This window comes from Scatophagus argus, chromosome 17 (assembly GCF_020382885.2).
Source record: "Scatophagus argus isolate fScaArg1 chromosome 17, fScaArg1.pri, whole genome shotgun sequence".
NCBI classification, from domain to species: Eukaryota; Metazoa; Chordata; class Actinopteri; family Scatophagidae; genus Scatophagus; species Scatophagus argus.
In genome coordinates, this window is record NC_058509.1 from 13,233,437 (window position 1) to 13,252,774 (window position 19,338).

At 40.3% G+C, this 19,338-nt stretch overlaps 1 protein-coding gene across 1 annotated transcript in view; it reads right to left on the minus strand.

Moving 5' to 3' along the window:
* kcnh8 (potassium voltage-gated channel, subfamily H (eag-related), member 8) overlaps positions 1–19,338 on the minus strand; it is a 46,674-nt gene that overhangs the window by 20,356 nt on the left and 6,980 nt on the right. The window contains exons 2-7 of the mRNA XM_046416869.1: positions 12,480–12,713; positions 9,300–9,431; positions 7,598–7,725; positions 6,675–6,912; positions 6,382–6,539; positions 2,258–2,462 (exon numbers count right to left, since the gene is read on the minus strand). Coding sequence (XP_046272825.1) covers positions 2,258–2,462; positions 6,382–6,539; positions 6,675–6,912; positions 7,598–7,725; positions 9,300–9,431; positions 12,480–12,713 — 1,095 coding nt within the window. The remainder of the gene's footprint in view (positions 1–2,257; positions 2,463–6,381; positions 6,540–6,674; positions 6,913–7,597; positions 7,726–9,299; positions 9,432–12,479; positions 12,714–19,338) is intronic.

Genomic DNA, 19,338 nt, shown 5'->3' on the forward strand with positions numbered 1-19,338 from the left:
GCTGGACATCTTAGAGCTTAGTGCAGTGGAGCACAGAGATGGAGGCAAAGCTGACAGCATTGTTTCTGGAAACTGTGGTGAGCAGAGCTTTCCTCTGTGCTACACCCAGAACAATGGATTTAACAGTAGAAGAAGATCAGATGCCTGGGAACCAGAACTGATCCCTGGTCAGTATAGTGTGGAGACATGCAGCTGATCCCAGGAGAATCTCCTGCAGACACTGATGAATGGTAATTGGATGGAAGACCCTCAGTGCTGCCTGACTTCAACGCTCAGTTCAGCATCACAGATGTATAATTAGGATACAACACATTAATCCTGCCTCATGTAAAGACCTGTTATTTTATGACACCGAAATACAGTAATTGGTGAAGAGAAATCTGCATTCTTCTCATCACCCAGTCAATGCTGACCCGGAACCAGTTAAGAAGACACCTGAGCTGAGTAATTGCAAGCAATGCAGCTTATCAATACTGACCAGAGATCAGCCCTGTGGGGTCTCATTATATGAGAGACCTGTAAGCTGAGGGGGAATTATGAGATGAATCACACCAATCGCTCAGCCAGTGTAACAGCACACACAATCACGTGCATGCAATCACGCACACACCCACACAAACGCACACATACATATATACACACACACACACACACACACACACTGATGTAGTTGCTTATCTCACATCTCACACATCCATTCAATACATTTACAACAGACAGAGTCAATAAAATTGATGAGGAAATCATCAGTGCAATTTATCCTTTTACTGAAATATTAAGACTGCATACATCTACTCCATGATGAAACACGATGACATGTCCATACCAAAAATATTAGCAAGGACCACAGGATAAGTGTCTGAAACCCACATCTATTACTGCAGTGCTTTAACACAAAACATCACATCTATTATTGTCAGGTTAGATTGTTTTAAATCCTGTGTGTACACAAACATCTGCCTTAATACAAGTTGACAGGGATGTGAATATTAGATCTTACTGGCTGACACAAAAACCCTGCATGTTTCACACATAGCTTTCAGAACTGCTGATTTAGACGTGACGAGCAATGAAGCTGCAATGCGCCAGAATATAGACATGTTTACCAAGCCTCACACATAATGTGATAGTTAAGACAAAGCTGAAGTAAAAGTGGCCAAAGAGAAGTCGCTTACATGAAATGTATGTGGGATTGATGTGATCAAAGTGAAAAATGACTTTTTTTTTGTTAATACCAGATGATCAATAAAAGCCCTACTCTTTTAGCTTTCCAGCCTTTACTCTGAGCCACAAGCCACGAGCCATTTACTCCACAGATTTTTGCCAGTGAGTGTTTCCTTTATATTGATGTAGTACAAGGTTTGACAAAGTGAGAAAATGGCTCCCTCACCTATAAAACCAAAACATTTCATCCAGCCTCACCAGTGCACACATACAAAAAAAAAACACGAACAATTACATGTGCATCAAGAGCACAACTGTCTATATGTCATGCTCAGAATATCTATTTCAGATCCTTTCTGAAACTGCAAATTCCTTCCCTCCCAACCCACCGCCATCACGGCTGATGTTACTGAATGTGGTCCTCTTTCCTTTAGCATCATGTGTGAAAGCTGACACTATCTTGCTGCAGACACACTTGTCAGGCCATTCAGTTCTCACTGTAGCAGCACGTATGTGGTGATCATTTAAGAGATTTTAGTGTTGTGCTCACTTGCTGATTCATGTAGTTCACCTTTCTGTAAACAGACCCTAGGACTGTTTACCTTCCCATCTTTTATTCACAGCAACCTCATCCGTATTTAAACTGCAGGCTTACAGTAGCATTAATTGTAAATGTCAAAATTTGTGTCTCTTAGGACACTCAGAGATGATCTGATGAGTCTTAATCACCAGTGTCGTATTTTGTGGTTTATCAGTAGAAAACACAGTTCATATAGAGGAAATACACAATAAAGATATCACTCAGATGCTTTAGGCCAGAGGAATGCACAGATTAGGCAAATTGCAACATTTGCACATTTCTTATCACATTGCATTCCTCAGTAGCACTTATCTAAGCTCTGATCTGTGCTCCAAAAGTGTCTCAAGATACACCTTCTGGTTTTGACACAGCGCCCAGTGGCACACCCAGAGAACTGGAAGCAGTAATGCTGTCGATCTCAGCACAATCCTCCATTCAGTTTTAAAACACTAACTGAGCTGAGAGGTGTTTTTAGGATTTGAGGGTTTACTGCATTGTTTTCCTTTTCCTCACCAATATCCCAATTGTAGGCATTGGCCTCCATCTCCATCTTGCCGATAATGTACCAGATACAGGCCATCCAGTGGGCCAGCAGGGCAAACATGGACATCAGCAGCGTCAGGACCACAGTGCTGTGCTGTGAGTAGCGGTCCATCTTCTGGAGCAGCCGCAGCAAGCGAAGCAGACGGACTGTTTTTAACAGGTGGACCACAGACACCTGTTTATAAAGAAAAAAGAAAAGATAGGCCTTGGTGGGTGTCGCTGTTTATTTTACTGTATATTAACTCTATATCATTATCACCTTCCTCTCCATGGTTTCAGCTCCTGAAGGCAACACATGTGTCATACTTATATTTCTAAGCAGTGCTCAAACTTTGGTGTTCTGCTGTTTTATTTTGAAATTTCAACATGTTTTGTCATTTCAGTACCTGTCCACGTGTGTCTCCCATTCCCTTGAGCATCCACACCTGCTCCCAATTACTTACCTGCCCCTGGTGTTGCTCTCAGCCAACCCATGGCTTCCCTGTTCCTGATTCCTGTTTATCTTTGTTTGTCCATCACTTTCCAGCATTTTTCCAAGTGTTAGTATTGATGGTTTTGACTTAGTTTTGTTCTGTGCTTTTTGGATTCTTGACTGCTCCCTACCTGGATTGATTAGTTTGTTTCAAACTCATTACCTTCTTATGACTGTCTGGCTTTCCAGTAAAGACTCTGGCTTTTGAACTTTACCTCATATCTTGAGTATTCCCCTGCATCTACGTCTGTGCTCTGCCCAAAAAACATTTCAGTCAGGCACAGATATAAATAGAGTAAAACCTGAAACTATGAAAGTAAGAAAGAGGCAGAAATCATCTTCCCTCAACAGACAGTAAATCTCTTGGGAAGAGTGAAAAACCAGTTTAATACACACATACTAATACACTATTGCACATGTAGCTCTGCTTGAAGTGACAAAAAGCCCTTAACAATGCTTCACGTCCTCTCCAGGCTGCACAAATGCTCTACAGATTCTATAAATAGATCTTGACAAATGGTTCATCAACGCTATGATCTATATGAAGATTTCCTGATGAAGCATCCTTGAATATCAAATTATCAATTACAGCAATCAGGCGCTTGTTCACAGGTGTGTTTGTTTTTGATTTTTAATCTTCGCCGTTGCCACATAGTGTTCCCCTAATCCTTCTTTCTTTCTCCACTCCATGCTTTGTCATGTCACTCTTTAACAGATCATGTGTTGTAGATGTGATTTAAATGTCATCCATTGTGCACCTGCTCCTCAGGCAATCTCCACCAGCAGCCTGTCATTGAGGGCCTGTTCACTGTGTATCCCCATGTGGCCATATGTATACTATATATATATATATATATATATATATATATATGTTGTATACAACAGGTATTATTTAGAAGAATGTAGGACATGGGTAATATTTGTAATCTTTCTATGAAGATGTATGTTGCATGTGTATTTGTGTAGTGTGTGCATGGGTGTGACTGGGGACTGAGAAAGTGGGCCAGAAATTCTATGGAGAAGGTATATATTATAAAATAAATAGAGGGAGAAAGATGGAGGATGGTGGATATATGAAAGATATATGATGAGATGATGAAAGATGAAGATAGATGAGAGAGAAAATGTTTGGATGTCACACAAGCAGAGCATTTGAACAAAGCTCAGAGGAGGACATGTGTGGACAGTCCTTATCAGAGCTGCCCCTGCATGAGTCTCCAGTATGTTTTATGGCAGTTTTTCTGGACTCTTGCTGTGAGAAATAGAGAACTGGTGCAGCATGAGGGGTAATGAAGCCTCCTACCGAGCCCTGGGGAGAAGCTCCAGCTCCTCTGCACCATCTATCACACCCTCCCTCCCCAACACAACCCACCTATGGAGAGAGCAGGCTGTGCCACATCCCATTCTCCTCCAGGAGCATGAGCAGTAAGTAATGTACTATAGCCAACAATGCATACACACCTCCTACCACTTTTTCCTTCAACTTTCTCCCGTGCAACTTCCATCTCACTCCTGTCACTCACATTTGCATTTCCTCTGCTCGTCAGGTGTGAAATTTACATTTAGATACTTGATTGCTTACATTCCCTCTCCTTTTCAAAGCAGTATTTGTGCAACACAAGAATGTAACTTTACAGAAAGGCTCATTATTTCTCCCCCTGCAGCTCCGCCTTTAGCGCTCCAAGCCAATCACACCAGTGTGACTGGTCATGTTTATTCTTATTTATTTTATTGTTGCAACAGTATTAGACCAATAAGCATGCATAACACTGCTTTTCAATACCAACTAGACCTCCAGGCGCGGAGACATATTCACAGGAGCTTTAATAATAACTGTAGCAGTTATGGCAGTTAATAGCATGTTGCTGTCTTTTGCCCCTGGTGCAAAGATATTATCTCTAGGAGACTAGTGATTGCATCATATGACTGCCTATCAATTTGTCTAGGTGATTTTTGATGTTAACCTCCTGAAAATATGAATGATGGACAGTCAGCTGGTTAGTTTAGAAAACTGAAGCACAGTGAAAGACATTGACAATGTACATTTGTTTTTTTGTTTTGTTTGTAGATCCTGAAAAAAAAAAACCCTTTTCAGTGCCCTTGAAATTCCTCCAAAGAAAACTAAAGCGAAACAAAAAAAGAAACAAGCTGTAGTCAAGTACAGAGGGAATGATCATGGGGATTTAGAAATGATGAAGGCAATAATAGAAATAACAGAGAGAGATAAAGATAATAGAGATTTTACACAAATAATAAAAGAAAAGAAAGTCCAGGTGAAACGGCGTCCCTCAGCAGACTGTAAAACATGCCAAAAGCAGATACACCAGAGACATACGATAAAAACAAAAGAAAGGAGAACCCTGGGGAGGGATACCGCTGAGGCCCCTTGGCTCATTTTGGTGAAGGATGGCATCTGTCCTCAAAGGGGACATCAGTCTGAATGCTCTGTCCTTAGAGGGGACATCACACAGAAAGCTCTGCAATTACCAGCCATTCCAGTTCTCCCTGGCAGAGGCGGCACAGGAACTTGGGGCCCAGTAGCCCTTCGCCCAAATCCCGACCTACTGGGAGCGTGTGGTATTTCCATTAATAGAGTCTGAAGCTAAACAGGCACCTTTGCCTGGAGCGGCCTGTCACTGCACCCACTCCTCCACCACCCCTTCCCTAAATTCCTGTCTTTTTTTGTTTTGTTTATTTATTTATTTATTTTGCTGCTCATGCTTTTTTCACAATACTTTTTTGGACAGACTTGTTTTTTTCCTTTTTTGTTCCTTTCTCACTCTACTCTCGAAAGAATAGTTATCCCGTTTTTATTTGCTTTCGCCTGTCCATATATTGGACCTTTTGATTCACGTTACAGTAGTTGAGTGGGAGCAAAGAACAACATGAAAGACAGCAAAGCATCTCTTTCTTTAAATTAGAGGCCAAAAAGCACAAACATAAGCAACCAATCAAAACCTCCCTATAGTGTAGTGCTTCCATTGCGTGTTATCTTTCAGCCGGGGACAAGGCAAGAACATCTACCTAATTGCTCCACATCTCTGTGTCTTCCTCCATTCAACTATTCTTAAGGGGGCTATGTATTTGACTCAAGCAGAAAAAGGTTTTAATGATACAGGTTTGATTGTTTTGTTAGCGCCTGTACAGTATGTGAAATCAATACGTAGAATCAAAGAGGCGCTGGGGCAGTGCTGGAAACACTTCATGCAATCTATTCTTATGAAATGTCAGATGTGCTGGAGGTGTTGCACTTTGTAACGTACCAGTGTGTTCACAGGATTACAGAGCGGTTTGCTGCTATAGGGCAATCCATCAGTCATGAGATTTTTAGTATTCAAATGTAATGTTCTATTAAAGTTAAAGTTAAAGTTTCTATCTTTATCCCTTTGTTTATTATTTTTTTGCATCTTCCTGTTTTTCATAATTGTAGTGATTATAAAACAGTACTTGGATCTGACATTTTTATTAATCATTAAGCCATTAAATGTTGTATTCTAAATCAAAGATCTCTCAAGTCAAGTCAATAATATCATGAGTGACAAACAAATTGACAATGTACATGTACAGTAGCTCACTCTATATTAAGCCCTGGGGGTTAAGCAAAAAGCCAGTGGGCACTCACCACGCTGACTTTAAAGGCATAGAGCAGGTCAAAGGGCAATGCGGCCACCAGGTCGATGATGAACCATGTAGTCAGGTAATGAATGCAGATCTGTCGCGCGTCAAAGATCACTTGTCCCGACTTGCTGACATAAGTTGTACGAAAATTAAAAACAATGTCTGGCAGGAAACATAAAAAGACAAATAAACAAATTAGGGGATTGGTTATTGTAAATTCTATAAAGTCTCCAGTACTTATATATGTACAAATAGGCTATAAATACTGCCCTCAGCTTTGCAATTCTGCAAACTGACCTATGATGAACAGTATCTCCACGGCAATATCACTGACAGTTGTGCTGCGGGTCAGGTCATCATCATCACCGATGAAGCACACATTGTAGGGCACCGTCACAGCAACGTAGAATGTGGCGAGTAGAATCAGCCAGTCCCAACCAGCTTTGAATGTGCTATAGTGGAGTAAGATGAATTTGGACTTCTTGGCATCTGCTACCTTATACTCTGGCAAAGCGGGCGGATCCCCAAACACATTCTAGACAGGACAAAGATAAGGACAGGACAACAATTTACTGCATCCACTTATTACATCCGATCCATCATGGAGTCTGTATACGCAGTGAAAAACTTCTATGAACTACGCACATCAGCCTTGTTTCTAACTGCAGTAGCAGCTCTTGTGCTCAGTTTAAAAAAACAACAAAAAATCTAGCACCAGATAGCAGACTTAGAAACTAGTTCTAAATCTAAAATCAAATCTTACTTACTGCATCTTTAGATAATAATAATAATAAGATAATATGCCAGTGATGTGGCTGGTTGTTGTGCTCCCCCCAAAAGGGCCTGGAGCCTGTCCCAGCCGACTACGGGCGAGAGGCGGGGTACACCCTGGACAGGTCGGCAGTCAATTGCCAGGCTGACACACAAAGACAGACAACCACTCACGCACACACTCACACCTAGGGGCAATGTAGAGTGCTAACTTAAAGCAATATGCGAAAAAGAGAATCAGCAAAGACATTTGCTTACTTGAGAGCCCCTCTCTACATAAACACCATACTCCTCCTCAGCTCCCAGCCCCTTGATTTTTTTTCCACTGTGTTAATAACAACAGCAATCCTCTAACTTCCCCTTTAACAGCCCCCCACCCGCCCTCCCACCTTTGAACAATCCTTAATCATGTTACATCCTGCCCCATTGTTTGGAGTGTCTGATGATACCTTGTTCAGTTTGATCTTGCTCTTCTCTCTGCTGTGGAGGTGACCAGAGATGTGGTACAGCACCGTACTGCTCCGCAGACGAGCTGAACTGAATGGAGAGCCTGTTTTCACCCTGCCGCGCCGTCGCTCTGTAAACACACACACACACACACACACACACACACACACACACACACACACACACAAAAGTTAGTACACATCCCCTCTATAATACTTTACCCCCCAAGGTTGACTCCTGATGACTGAATCAGTCATTATGCTTGATGAAACACATAATATTCTGCCCTGAATAGAAAAACATGAATATGCAACAGGAAGAATGTGTTATTTCTGAGAAAATTGCTCAATTTCTGATTGAAAAAAAAAGGTATTTACTGTCATTTTGCTTTTGCAAAGAACATGTGCTACCTGTTTTGATTCACATTATCCAGCCATAAGTATTGGTTGATGATGTCTTACTGTGTAAACACTATCTCCAGCAAAATGCAACAATTTTGAGCTTTGATAAGTTGCTGCTGTTGAAGAGAGGCTGTAAATTATGGTATAGTAGATTTTCAGTGATAGTGCTACTGGGGTGGGTTTGTTTGTGTAGCATGCTCACTGGCGTACTTGTGTGTGTGTGTGTGTTCCTTCGAGGTTTATAGAAGTAGTAATTGATAAAGTAGATAGTGCTAGAGTGATGAGTTCTGAGCAAGGAGTTGGATAATAGGAGAAGGCACTTTATTGCTGCTGGCTTTCTGAGCTCCATTCTCACTGCTGTGAACCTGCAGGAAAAGACTAAGGCCAGATTGGCTTGAGGGGGGGATAAGGGCAATAAGAAAGCTGCAGAATAGCAGTGATAACCGCTTTAGAGTGTCCTTTGGAAAGTATGCGCTTTCTGCGGTGTGTGTTGTGAGTGTGTGAGCGGACCCCCAGACGAGGCGAACAGACAGGGCCATCCATAACGCAGTGCAGCCTTGGGGGACGCGACACGGCAGGAGCACAGATACAGAGACATGCTTATTTTTAGATCTAATGAATTTCCCTCTGCTTTTATATCCATTCTTGTGAGGTTAGAGAGGGAATATAGGTAACGGGAGGCGGTGTTGTGTCTAAGGGGGGTAGGGCATGTAGGGCAGATAGGGAAGGTGGGAACAGATAAAAGCACCGTATGGAATATGAGAAATAGAGGTGATGGAGAGAGGGAAAAAAGGGGTGAGGAAAGGACACCTAAAAGCAAGAAACAAAGCCAGGGGGGATATTTTACCCATGACAGAAAAAGGAGAGAATGGAGAAGGTGACTGTCTACAACAAAGCCTGGGTTTCCCTCTTTTGCACACATTGTTCACATAGTTCTGACAAACTGGGTCACATTGGAGGTGTTAGTCCACCCTTGAAAGGCTTCCCCAGCATGGACGGATTGCCCCTTGATGCTGTTCTGTCTGTACGGGTCAAGGTTGCTCATATTTTTTTAAGAACATGTGGTAATTTTTTTTTTGTCCATAATCATTGTTAAAAGTCTCTCTTCATGCTATTAAGCTTTGGTGTTATACAAACCAAGTTGTTAGTGGCAGAAAAGCCCCTACTAACTTTATCGAAGTAATTAAGAGTTTATTTTGATGAAAATATCTCCACATCTCAATATGAAATAAAATAATGAAGAATGTTTTTGGAAGATGTCTATTTGGAAAACATTGCTTTCTACATACATCTGCATACTGACCTTCCTTCTTGTCCTCTTGGATGGCTTTGGCTTTAGTGTCAGTGATGTCCTTAAATGAAGCCAGAAAGAGCACCACATCTCCCTTCTCATTCTTAATTGGCACAATGTCCAACAGGCACCAGAACAGCACCGCTGAAAAGGAAAAACAATTCTGTTAACACTTTTATACAGTATCTCTGATTCTACTCCTGGATTTACAATGTTTTTCTAAAATCAATGTTTGAGTCTGTGTGTGTGTGTGTGTGTGTGTGTAGAGTAACAATTTCAAAGATTCCCAGACTTATTAGTAAGCCTTTATCTACAGAAGGAAGTCCCTCTGGGGAAACAGAGCCTGTAAATAGACAAAGTCACTGTTCTCCAGGCACAACAAGAGATGAACCCATCTCTGAGGTCCCATCTTCTGTTGAACAGATTGATTTTCAGAGGAACTGCAGGTCAGCATGTGGGCTGGACCAGCAATAGTGTCGCTGTCCTGACTATCGTATCACTGTAGGCTCGATTTAGTTTGAAAATTACACTTGCTTTTACCAAATGACCAGAAGATGACTCCAAATGAATGCTAATGGTGCACTGCTGGTTGTGTACTATGAGCTTTTTTTTTGCAAACAAGTTCTCTGTGTGTGTGTGAGTTTAATGCTGCAGGACTACTTGTGATCTACAACAGTACTGCTAACATTTTACTTGCTAATACTGGTGTGATAATAAGATAAATGGCAGCATATCACGGATCACACCACATTGTTATGCTAAAAGAATTGTGAACTGGGACAGAATAAAATCCAATTAAGTAGAGCCAAGTCTAAAAACATAAGGCTGAGCCTGACAAGCTGAGTTTCAGATGTCCTCGATGGGCCGTTGTATAGCAGACTCCTTTCCAATTTGGGCAATAAAATGCCCTTTCTCTTTATGTGAGAAGTGCAGAAATTATGTTGCACATTGGAGCTTCTCAGAGGTTAGGTTGTTATTGTTAATGAATCAGTCAGATCAAATTTAGTCTAATCCACATCATGCTGTGCTATATGCATGACAGTGCCTCTGGTATCTTTTTTTTTTTTGCTGCTGCTTTTATTAGACATAGGAGTAGTTTTCATGTTTTCTTTTTCTCATGTTATGTTTTCCTGATAGTGTGATTTTTTTTTTTTTTTTTAACAAATTCCTTATTGGAACTCTTATTGGGAGAAGGTTATTTGTCTGCTCCCAAGAACTTAAATGTTTCATCTGAGACTAAAGGGAATTTGGGGTTTTGTTCCCCATAGATTCTATCAACATCTTCAGAGGGGAGGTTTTGGTCTACCTTTCATTCTTCTCGACTCAGTGACTAGAAATGAATTGCTGATTAAGAGGGATTTCCCACGGAGTTCCCCTCCCATCACTCCCACTCACTAAATCTTCCTTGCCTGGTTTTGTCTCTCTGTGAGTGTGTGTGTGTGGATATCTGCATGTGTGTAAGGCAAGGCGGCACTATCAAGCACACAGTGAGAGAAACAGTGTTCCTGATTGCGAACACGGAGCTTTCTCTTTTCTCAGGCTGACAGACGGAGGACAAACCGAGTCAATCAGCTACGTTTACATTCAGGACACTGCTGTGACAGACAGAAAGAGAGGGATGAGACAACATAAAAATGCTGTGGCAGGGAAAGAAAAGGAAAGATAAGCACGGGAGACAGACAAATAAGCTGGCACTAACTGTACTATGTGGAAAAGGAAATTTTATCATCAGAGGGAGATGAAAGGTAACAAAAGGAAAGTGAAAGGGAACAGAAGGGAAAAGGAGACCGAGGGGTGTGACAGAAAAGACAACAAAGCAAGAGACAGAGTGGCGTAGGCAGTAACATCTGTGACGGTATTAACAAGGCTTTGTCTATGCAAACTGCTCTGAGTCATCTACCAAATCTGCTTTATAAATGAAAGAAAATTTAAAGGAAAGTGGCACAACATCTGACACATGCACATACCATGATACCTGTATGAGTCATTTATAGAAGAGCATACAGCATAAAAAATCCTTAGAGTCAGTGATGAAGCCTTGTCATCTCAAAGTGAGGTGGCTGTTTGACCCACTCAAGCTTCTGTCCTGTCTGGTTACAGACATCTGAAACCCACATCTTCTGTTTGTTCTTGTGCAGTTCTAATACCAAGTTTGCTACATTATAAACTTCAGTGTGTCAATTATGGAAACTATGTATTAGAGCAAAACTGTTTTAAATAGTGACACTCCATTGTTACAACCGTCCTAGTGTACAACGAGGGTCATAACATCTTAAAAATCTATCAAATTTATCTAAAGCTACAGAAGCAGTGCTAACCGGGCCTAGAATAACACGTTTCCAAGGTCAGGAGTGAACTGTCCAGTCTTTACAGTGCTGTGGAAATGATAATCTTGATTTGTGACACAGCTGCAGCAGAGAAATTCATCACCAAACACATATGCTGTTGGGCTTAATCAAAAAAAGTCTGTAGATTTGCACTGCAAGAACATGAAGCATAGAAGTAAAGAAAATTCTGCATGCAGGGGCACATGGCACCATTCCCACATCACAGCAAGCATGTATCCACTGAGGCCTAGATGTGCTCATTATTTTCAACTCCATTTTGCTCACTGACCAGCTGGCTAATCAGCGAGGCACACACCAAACCATAGTGCACCACGGCTAGCTATCAGAGTAATCGAAGGAGACAGGGTTAAGGAGTCACAAGCTGACAGCTATGAAAGTTTAATGTGTCTCAGCATTAAATAATAACTGGGGATATTTTGTGACTGATTACTTTGTTTAATCATCTTCTAATGAGAATGTGCCAATAATAATAAAAAACCCTTATGCATCCATTTATCCAGCCATTACTACTTCTATCTTTGGGTCCATTTATGCCAATTTAATGTGACTTCTTCAGAAATAACCATAAAGACTTGTCATGCGTTTGCTGAAATATACAGGCAATGTCTCACATGGTAATCTCACTGTCTGTGCACTCTCTAATGGCAGTCTGTGCTTGTCTACTTGCCTTGGTTCCAACACTTAAATGGTAGAGGAAGGCATAGAGTCTGAGTTTTATATTAAAGTTTGTTGGCATGAGAACAAAGGAGCATCAAAATTAAATCAGTGAAGACAATACAGACAACAACACCTGAACAAACAGCACGGTCACAACTAAAGAGTAAATCCGCTTCCTGCTGGTTACCTGTCTTTTTGTAGAACATGATCTCATCCTTAAACTCCTTGCGCTCCTCCAGGGCATCATCAATGCTGAGGATGATGCTTTCACTGCTCTCTGGCCCGTACAGGAACTTACAGGCACAGCTCTTCTGCATGACCTCGGCCCTGGAGAAGCCTGTAAGCTCGCAGAAGCCATCAGAGCAGTAGACAATGGGAAAGCCCTTTGACACCTGTGCATTGGCCAGGATAAAGTTGCTGTCTGCATGAGAAAAGGGAGGAAAAGACAACATAAGAGAAGGAAAAAGAGCTGAAGTAACGACATGATTGTTGAGGACAGGGGATTGGAGTTGTGGTGGAAATATTTTCTGTATAGAGTTTGGAAGAATAAAAAGTGGCAAGTTTAGTCTCACTTATCTCAGTTTCTAGCTCCTTTAAAAAAAAATAAAAATAAAAAGGAAAATGCATGGTTAAACCCGCCCAATGCAATGACAAAAATTAATTTCCAGTGTGTTTTTCTGATTCAAGGTGAGTTAAAAAAAATATCACTCCCCAAAGAAGTCTTCCTACAAACGATTATTTTTCCTGATTTAAGAATCCATAACCTGAGGAGGAGAGAGCGAATGCAGAGAGAAAATAAAAAATACGAACCAGTTTTATTTCATGTGGACATGACTGACAGAACACTTCAAACACGTATGGTTTCCTTACGGTAAAAGTGAGGAAGTGAACCTGCATGTATGTAACAGGCAATTAATGGAATGGAATGATCACAGCATAATCTAACGAGTCATCTGATATGAGAGATTTTAAGAGAGATATAAGAAGCTGATCTGGTCACTTCTCTACTCTTATAGCCTTCACCTGATTGGACAGACCTGGATGTGGGGGCTCACACCTGATCTTCTGCGGTTTGTGATAAAAACTGGGACCTGGGACATCAATACTGGAATGATTACAATTTAGGGATACTGTAAAAGATTAATACTCTTTATATTTACTTTTTGATTCAACAGAAATGGTCTTTTGCGAACATACACACGATTAGCTGATTTATTTTCAAGAAAAAAAATATGATGATAAAATTAAATGTTCTTGATGTTCTTATTAGAGTATAATAATTATTAACGTGATGTTTTGTGATCAAACCTGAGAGATGCAGTTTTGTATCACTGTATCTCTGTATCTCCCTATAGAGATATAGTGTTCAGTGCATCTCTAAGGAGAGAGTTGTCTTTTTCGTCACGTGGATATCAAAAATTCCAGATTTCAGTTATGTTAAGTTGACATATACATGTTACTCATGGTTAGGGTTAGTGACAAGCAGGAACAAATCTCACTTCGAACTGAGGCAAAGTTGGCAGCCCTGGACGTGTATCATCTTGCTAATGAGGTAGTGTACAGTATGCTAGATCGGAGCTTTCTGTTCAAAACAACCACCTGCTGTGGTTATAAAGGAAGTTGATAAGAATGGTGAGAGAGAAAAAACTGTGAAACTAAAAACATAAACCTGAAAGATGGTGAAAAGCATGTGCTACATAACATGTAGGCCTTATCATTCGATCCATTGCTATTATAATTATTGATGAGTACAGCTTTAAGGATTTTTTCAGCAGAATGAAAGCCGGACATTATGGACCATCTGAAATTTAGCCATCATATTTAAAACACTGTACCACCAGCTCTCCACAACTGCTTTAACCTCTCAGCTTCCACTACATACTTTTGAAACTTCAGATAATAAAAATGGGAGCAAATTCACCTGGTCAAGGAGTTGTCACTCTCACTAGCCATTGGGGCTAAAATTTAACTTTTAACACATGGACAGAAAGGCTGATGGGATCTTCAACTCATGTGGATGAAGGCCTGTGTGGGCAGCAACATAGGGTCATTTACCTCAATCAATGACTGATTTATCTGCAAGCTGAAGAGCCATGAAATCCCACTCTTGAAACTCATTTCCTCAACAAACTGACCCTGAATTCATCATACTTTTAGTGAGAGTTGCAGTGAGGAGAGGTTTTATGTTAGGGAAAACGTTGGTAAAGAAAAGAGAGGAGAATCAGTGGGGAAAGTGATGACAGTGTTTTCACTGAAACACATGAGTGCTGAAGTCTATCACAATTAATTATCCGATTTGTGCCTCACTCTAAATACCCAGTTGAAGAGGACCAGCTGTTTATACCTGAATCCATCTATTATGGCACACAAACACACACACACACGCCCATCCTCACAAACAAACACCCACAGTGCCAGTGTAGCGTGGAACGATGCTGAGCTGTGTTGATAGACAGCTAATGTTCACAGTACAATGCCCATTATACAAGACAGCGGACCGCTGTGGTTTGGTAGATTCTATAATGTGTGTGTTTGTGTGTGTGTGTGTGTGTGTGTGGGAGTGTAGGTGTGTGTATTTGTGCTGTAATTTGATATGCAGTGAAACCTGTTTCAACTAGCCCTGAAGTTGCATATTAACATGTACTCACTTAGACACACATTCAAATGTACATGGAGTATTAGCAAATTATGCCCAATACACTTTTCGATATCAGAATAATTACAGTAAATAAATGAGTCACACACACACACAAAGTCACGCACTCAAACGCAAACACACAAAAGGACGTGAGCTTGTTTATAATCACTGCATGAGACATCCTTCAGAGCAACTTGTTTCAATTACATTTCATTACAAAAATCAATTTTCTGCATCAATAATTCCTTTTTCCACCAACCTCAGTGTTTAATTGTTTTATGTTGTACGTCAGATTTTGTTGAGGGAAACCACCTTAGATTTGAACTGGGAATACAACAGTAGAGAACAAAACCCTTGTATGTGTCCCTCCAGAGGAATGAGCAACATGTTCCTTTTTATAATCCCATTTAGCAATCAACAATTGCTTCTGCATGGTTGCTAGCGCTTGCTAAAAACTGTGATTCATGCCAGGACTGTAGGACTTTGAATAGGAGAGAGATATTTTAAATTTTAGCTCTGGTTCATTAAAGCATGAGTAGAATTTTCATTTTTTTGTCATTGATGCTCAGCAAAGTATTTGCTCATATCTGGGAAAAAACAAAACAAACAAACAAAAAAATATGTTAGTCCATTTCTCAGTACTTTCTGATTTCTGATGTCAGTGACTTTTAGCTGCAAGTCTATTTTACCTGGAAGGCATAAAGCTTTAAACATTGGTCATAAATAAATGCTTTTTTAGTAACAAATACTGTATAAATTCCTAAAACAGGTGGGCAGTGAGCAAATATTACTCAAACAGGAGTTAACAATGTAATTGTTTGGGACTATTTTCAGAGGCAGATTTGTTGTCGTCCTCCTCAGTGCAAAGGTATTGCTTGCTTATGTGTTTTTAATAGTTTTTGGACAACAGTGGTGATCTGCTCAGAGAACAAGGCCTTGGCTACAGAGACAATATCTCTTAGTTGGATAAATTCTGGTTGGATAAACACTTTCTTGAGATTTGTTGAAAAATAAAGCATATCACCTGACTTATCATTTAAAGGACTATGGCAATTTATAGCAACTTGGGTCTTTCTTTAATTTCCTTTGGCCAATGATCCGATTGATTATGATATGCTGTACTAAGCAAAGTAGGGAGGTCATCAAACACAGTGACATCCCTAAGATCAGAACATGCAAAAACAAGAGTGTTCTGACAGTCAGAGAATTTTTAACAAAACCTTGTGACCAGTTTCACCAAATTATACACCTATCTTTGTTTATCTGTCTATCAGATGAGAAAAAATTGTGTGCTGTTTGGGTAATTATTGTACAGCTCACCTCCATTACTTCAAAATTATGTGGTTAACTTTATATATATAAACTTTTTTTAAACTCTCATCATCCCACCACTCATGTTTTTTGTCCCATCTGACTCATTTTCTGAAGAACTGAAAATGATCAAACTATAAAAATAACACCCATCTCGTAATAAAATATAATATGCTTTGATAGTGTGTTTGGAATCACAGTCAACACAGATGAATAAAATGCAGTGACAGTGATACAACCTCATAAAAGAGAAAAACACAACAAGAGTGTCATGTCAGCTGTAATGCCCTGACTGCATGGCCCAGACAGATGGTCAGAATGGGTCGAAGCCTTGGGACTGGCTGTCAGACGTGAAGCCCCTCAGGCTCGGGTTAAGCAAGAGAGAGACCGACAGGACTGCTGGTCTCTCAGGGAGCTGGAGCAAAGGCCTGCAGCCTGTCTGGTGGCAGCTCCCAGAGCATGAGAAGGTGGTGCTGACAGAAAACGAATGTTTACAGTGAAACACACCCTATGCTGTGTTTGACTGTGGTTTACTTTGGTTGAGGAGAATTGACAGATATGCTGTATTTGATTGGAGTGTACACTATGTATGTGTGCATGGAGGGCAGGTGAGTATAGCTTATATCTTGTGATGTAGTATTATTATTTTCAACATGGTCTTGTGTGTTTAAAACCAAGATTGTGAACAAAATTGTAAGACAAACCAAAAATTTTATTCTGCACACGAAGTGATGCATTTTCCTGAACTACAGGGCTAGTATGGAATAAATAAATAAAACATAGTGAATGCTTTTATTATCACAGCCTGCTGTGCCTGTCAACTTTGTGAGTGTGCATTCAAAAAAGTCCATTCTAAAAAAGCATTTTCAGTTTTAAAAAAATCTATATCAACTTCCTGTATGAGGGTTCTCATAAGGGAAGCTGATGTAACATGAACCTTTTTGCCAGTTTTGATTGCTTCATGTGAAAGATGACATTTTCAGTGTTGTTCCTTTTTATCATTGGTTTGATATGGGCAGCATTTGTTTGGAAAAAGGTAATGTGACTTACTGCCATACACCAATCAAGATTAAAATGTAATGTAATTTGTAGGGTTGTTGCTTATGTTGCCAGGCCACTGTCAATCGTATCTGACTGAACCACAGCGACACAATCCTGATCGAGCCTTGTAGTATTTTTGAGTACTGCATTCCTGTAATCTTTGATCTGTGGATGTTAGTTTAAACTTTGCCTTAATGTTATAGAGAAATGCTTAAGTTTTCAGGAGTTTTCTGAATTGTTTGACAAATTGTTTCTTTATTTGTTGATATCTGCAAAAATGGTTGACCAGCACAGAACAGGATGTTCCTGCTGTCCTATTTTCTCTCCTTCCCTCCCTCCTTTGCTAATGCACCAACATCACATCCCCTTCATGTTTACCCCCACCTTAATATTCCAACTTATGATCCCTTGTCTCCTTTCCTTTCTACCTATATATTCCCCTTTTCCTACTGTTCTTTCCCCCTCCCCTTCTCCCTGTTAACCTTCACTCATTTCTCCCCTTCCAACTGTTCTTTATGTCCCTCCTACCAGTTTGGATCTCTCCACCTAATTACTCTTCTTCTACTCTCTGCCCTTGAAACTTCACCTGACCATCCCTCTTTTCCCTGATCCATTTATTTCCTTCACTCTTTGGACATGTTCGCCTTCCTCCCCATCACCTCTACAAGAGCATCATCTTTCTGCTTTTACTGTATTTCCTCTGTGCCTCAAATCTCAGCTAAAGAAGTCTGAATCATCTCTCCTCCTGAGTCCTTTTCAGATTTCACTGTTTTCTAAACCTTTCCCACCTCCCCTTTTGTCTCTTTCTTTTGTATGTTGATTTGTTGTTGTTTTTTTCAACTCTGGATCTCTCTTCTGTCCCAACCTCTTCATCACCTTTCATTTCTCTACTGTATCTCTGTTGCTATCCTGAATTTCTTTTGGCTAATTGCTCCGGTGTAGGAGCCCATAGATCATCTCCCCTCATGCTCAGACTACTGCATGACAGCTGCTGGAGAAACCCCACAGGGACATGGAGAACAGGGGGGAGTGGAGGAGGAAAGAGGGCAGGGAGAAAGAGCAAGAAGGAAGAAGAAAGAGATGGTTACAGAGATTTCTTAAGCAATAAAAATCAGCTGAAGTGGGTTTTAATTGTAACTGTAAATTGTAACTGATTTGTAAAGTATGCTTCTGTAAGCTATTTGTGTGTTTCCTCATCATCCGATCAATAACTTATATGACTGGTCTCACCAAAAGAAGTGACAGATTAGCTAAGATAAGAATCCTTTAATAGTCCCACAGTGAGGAAATTCACAATTAGACGATTGGTCATGTGTTTATTTATTCGTTTAAACGTGAAAGTACTTCACGATCACATCTGCCAGAGTCCAAAGTCTTCAAATTGCTTCCTTTGTCCAGCCAACAATCCAAAACCCCATTTATTTCCATTTTTCTTCATTTAGTATCATAAATAATAAGGAAAAGCATATCTTTTCATTTCATTTAACAAGCTGGAACCTGCCAATGTTGAAAAGTGGCTGAATTGAATAATTGATCATCTATCTATCTATATTAACAAAAATATTAAATATATATTTAATGTACTGTTTTTTCTTGGAAGCAAAGAGAGACGTTGGCATTGTGTATCCTACAAACAGCCAGCACTGGTTTATTTCATGACCACAGTGTTTTCCTAACCTTATTTAAGTCCTTTTTAGCCAAACTGGCGCATACCGCTGCCAAAGTACAGCCTCACAGAAATGATGACATAGCTGCAAATTCATCCCAATAACAAGGGCACCAGTTCAGCAAACACTCATATGGGTCATTTTTAAAAACAAAGACTAACAACCTGTTATGTGGTTTAGGTTGGAGCACTTGCTGGAATTTACTTTCCTAGCAGGTCAGAACTACAGATGGGTCAGAGAAAAATCTAAAGCACAAATTGCAGCTCCCCTAAACAAATGGAGAGGTGGGGAAGAGGTGAGTGTGTGTTCATGGTGCCTTGTCCACACACTGCTTTGTCCCAGATTTGTGGTTTTAAACTCACTCACAAATGCTTCGTATGCACATTTAC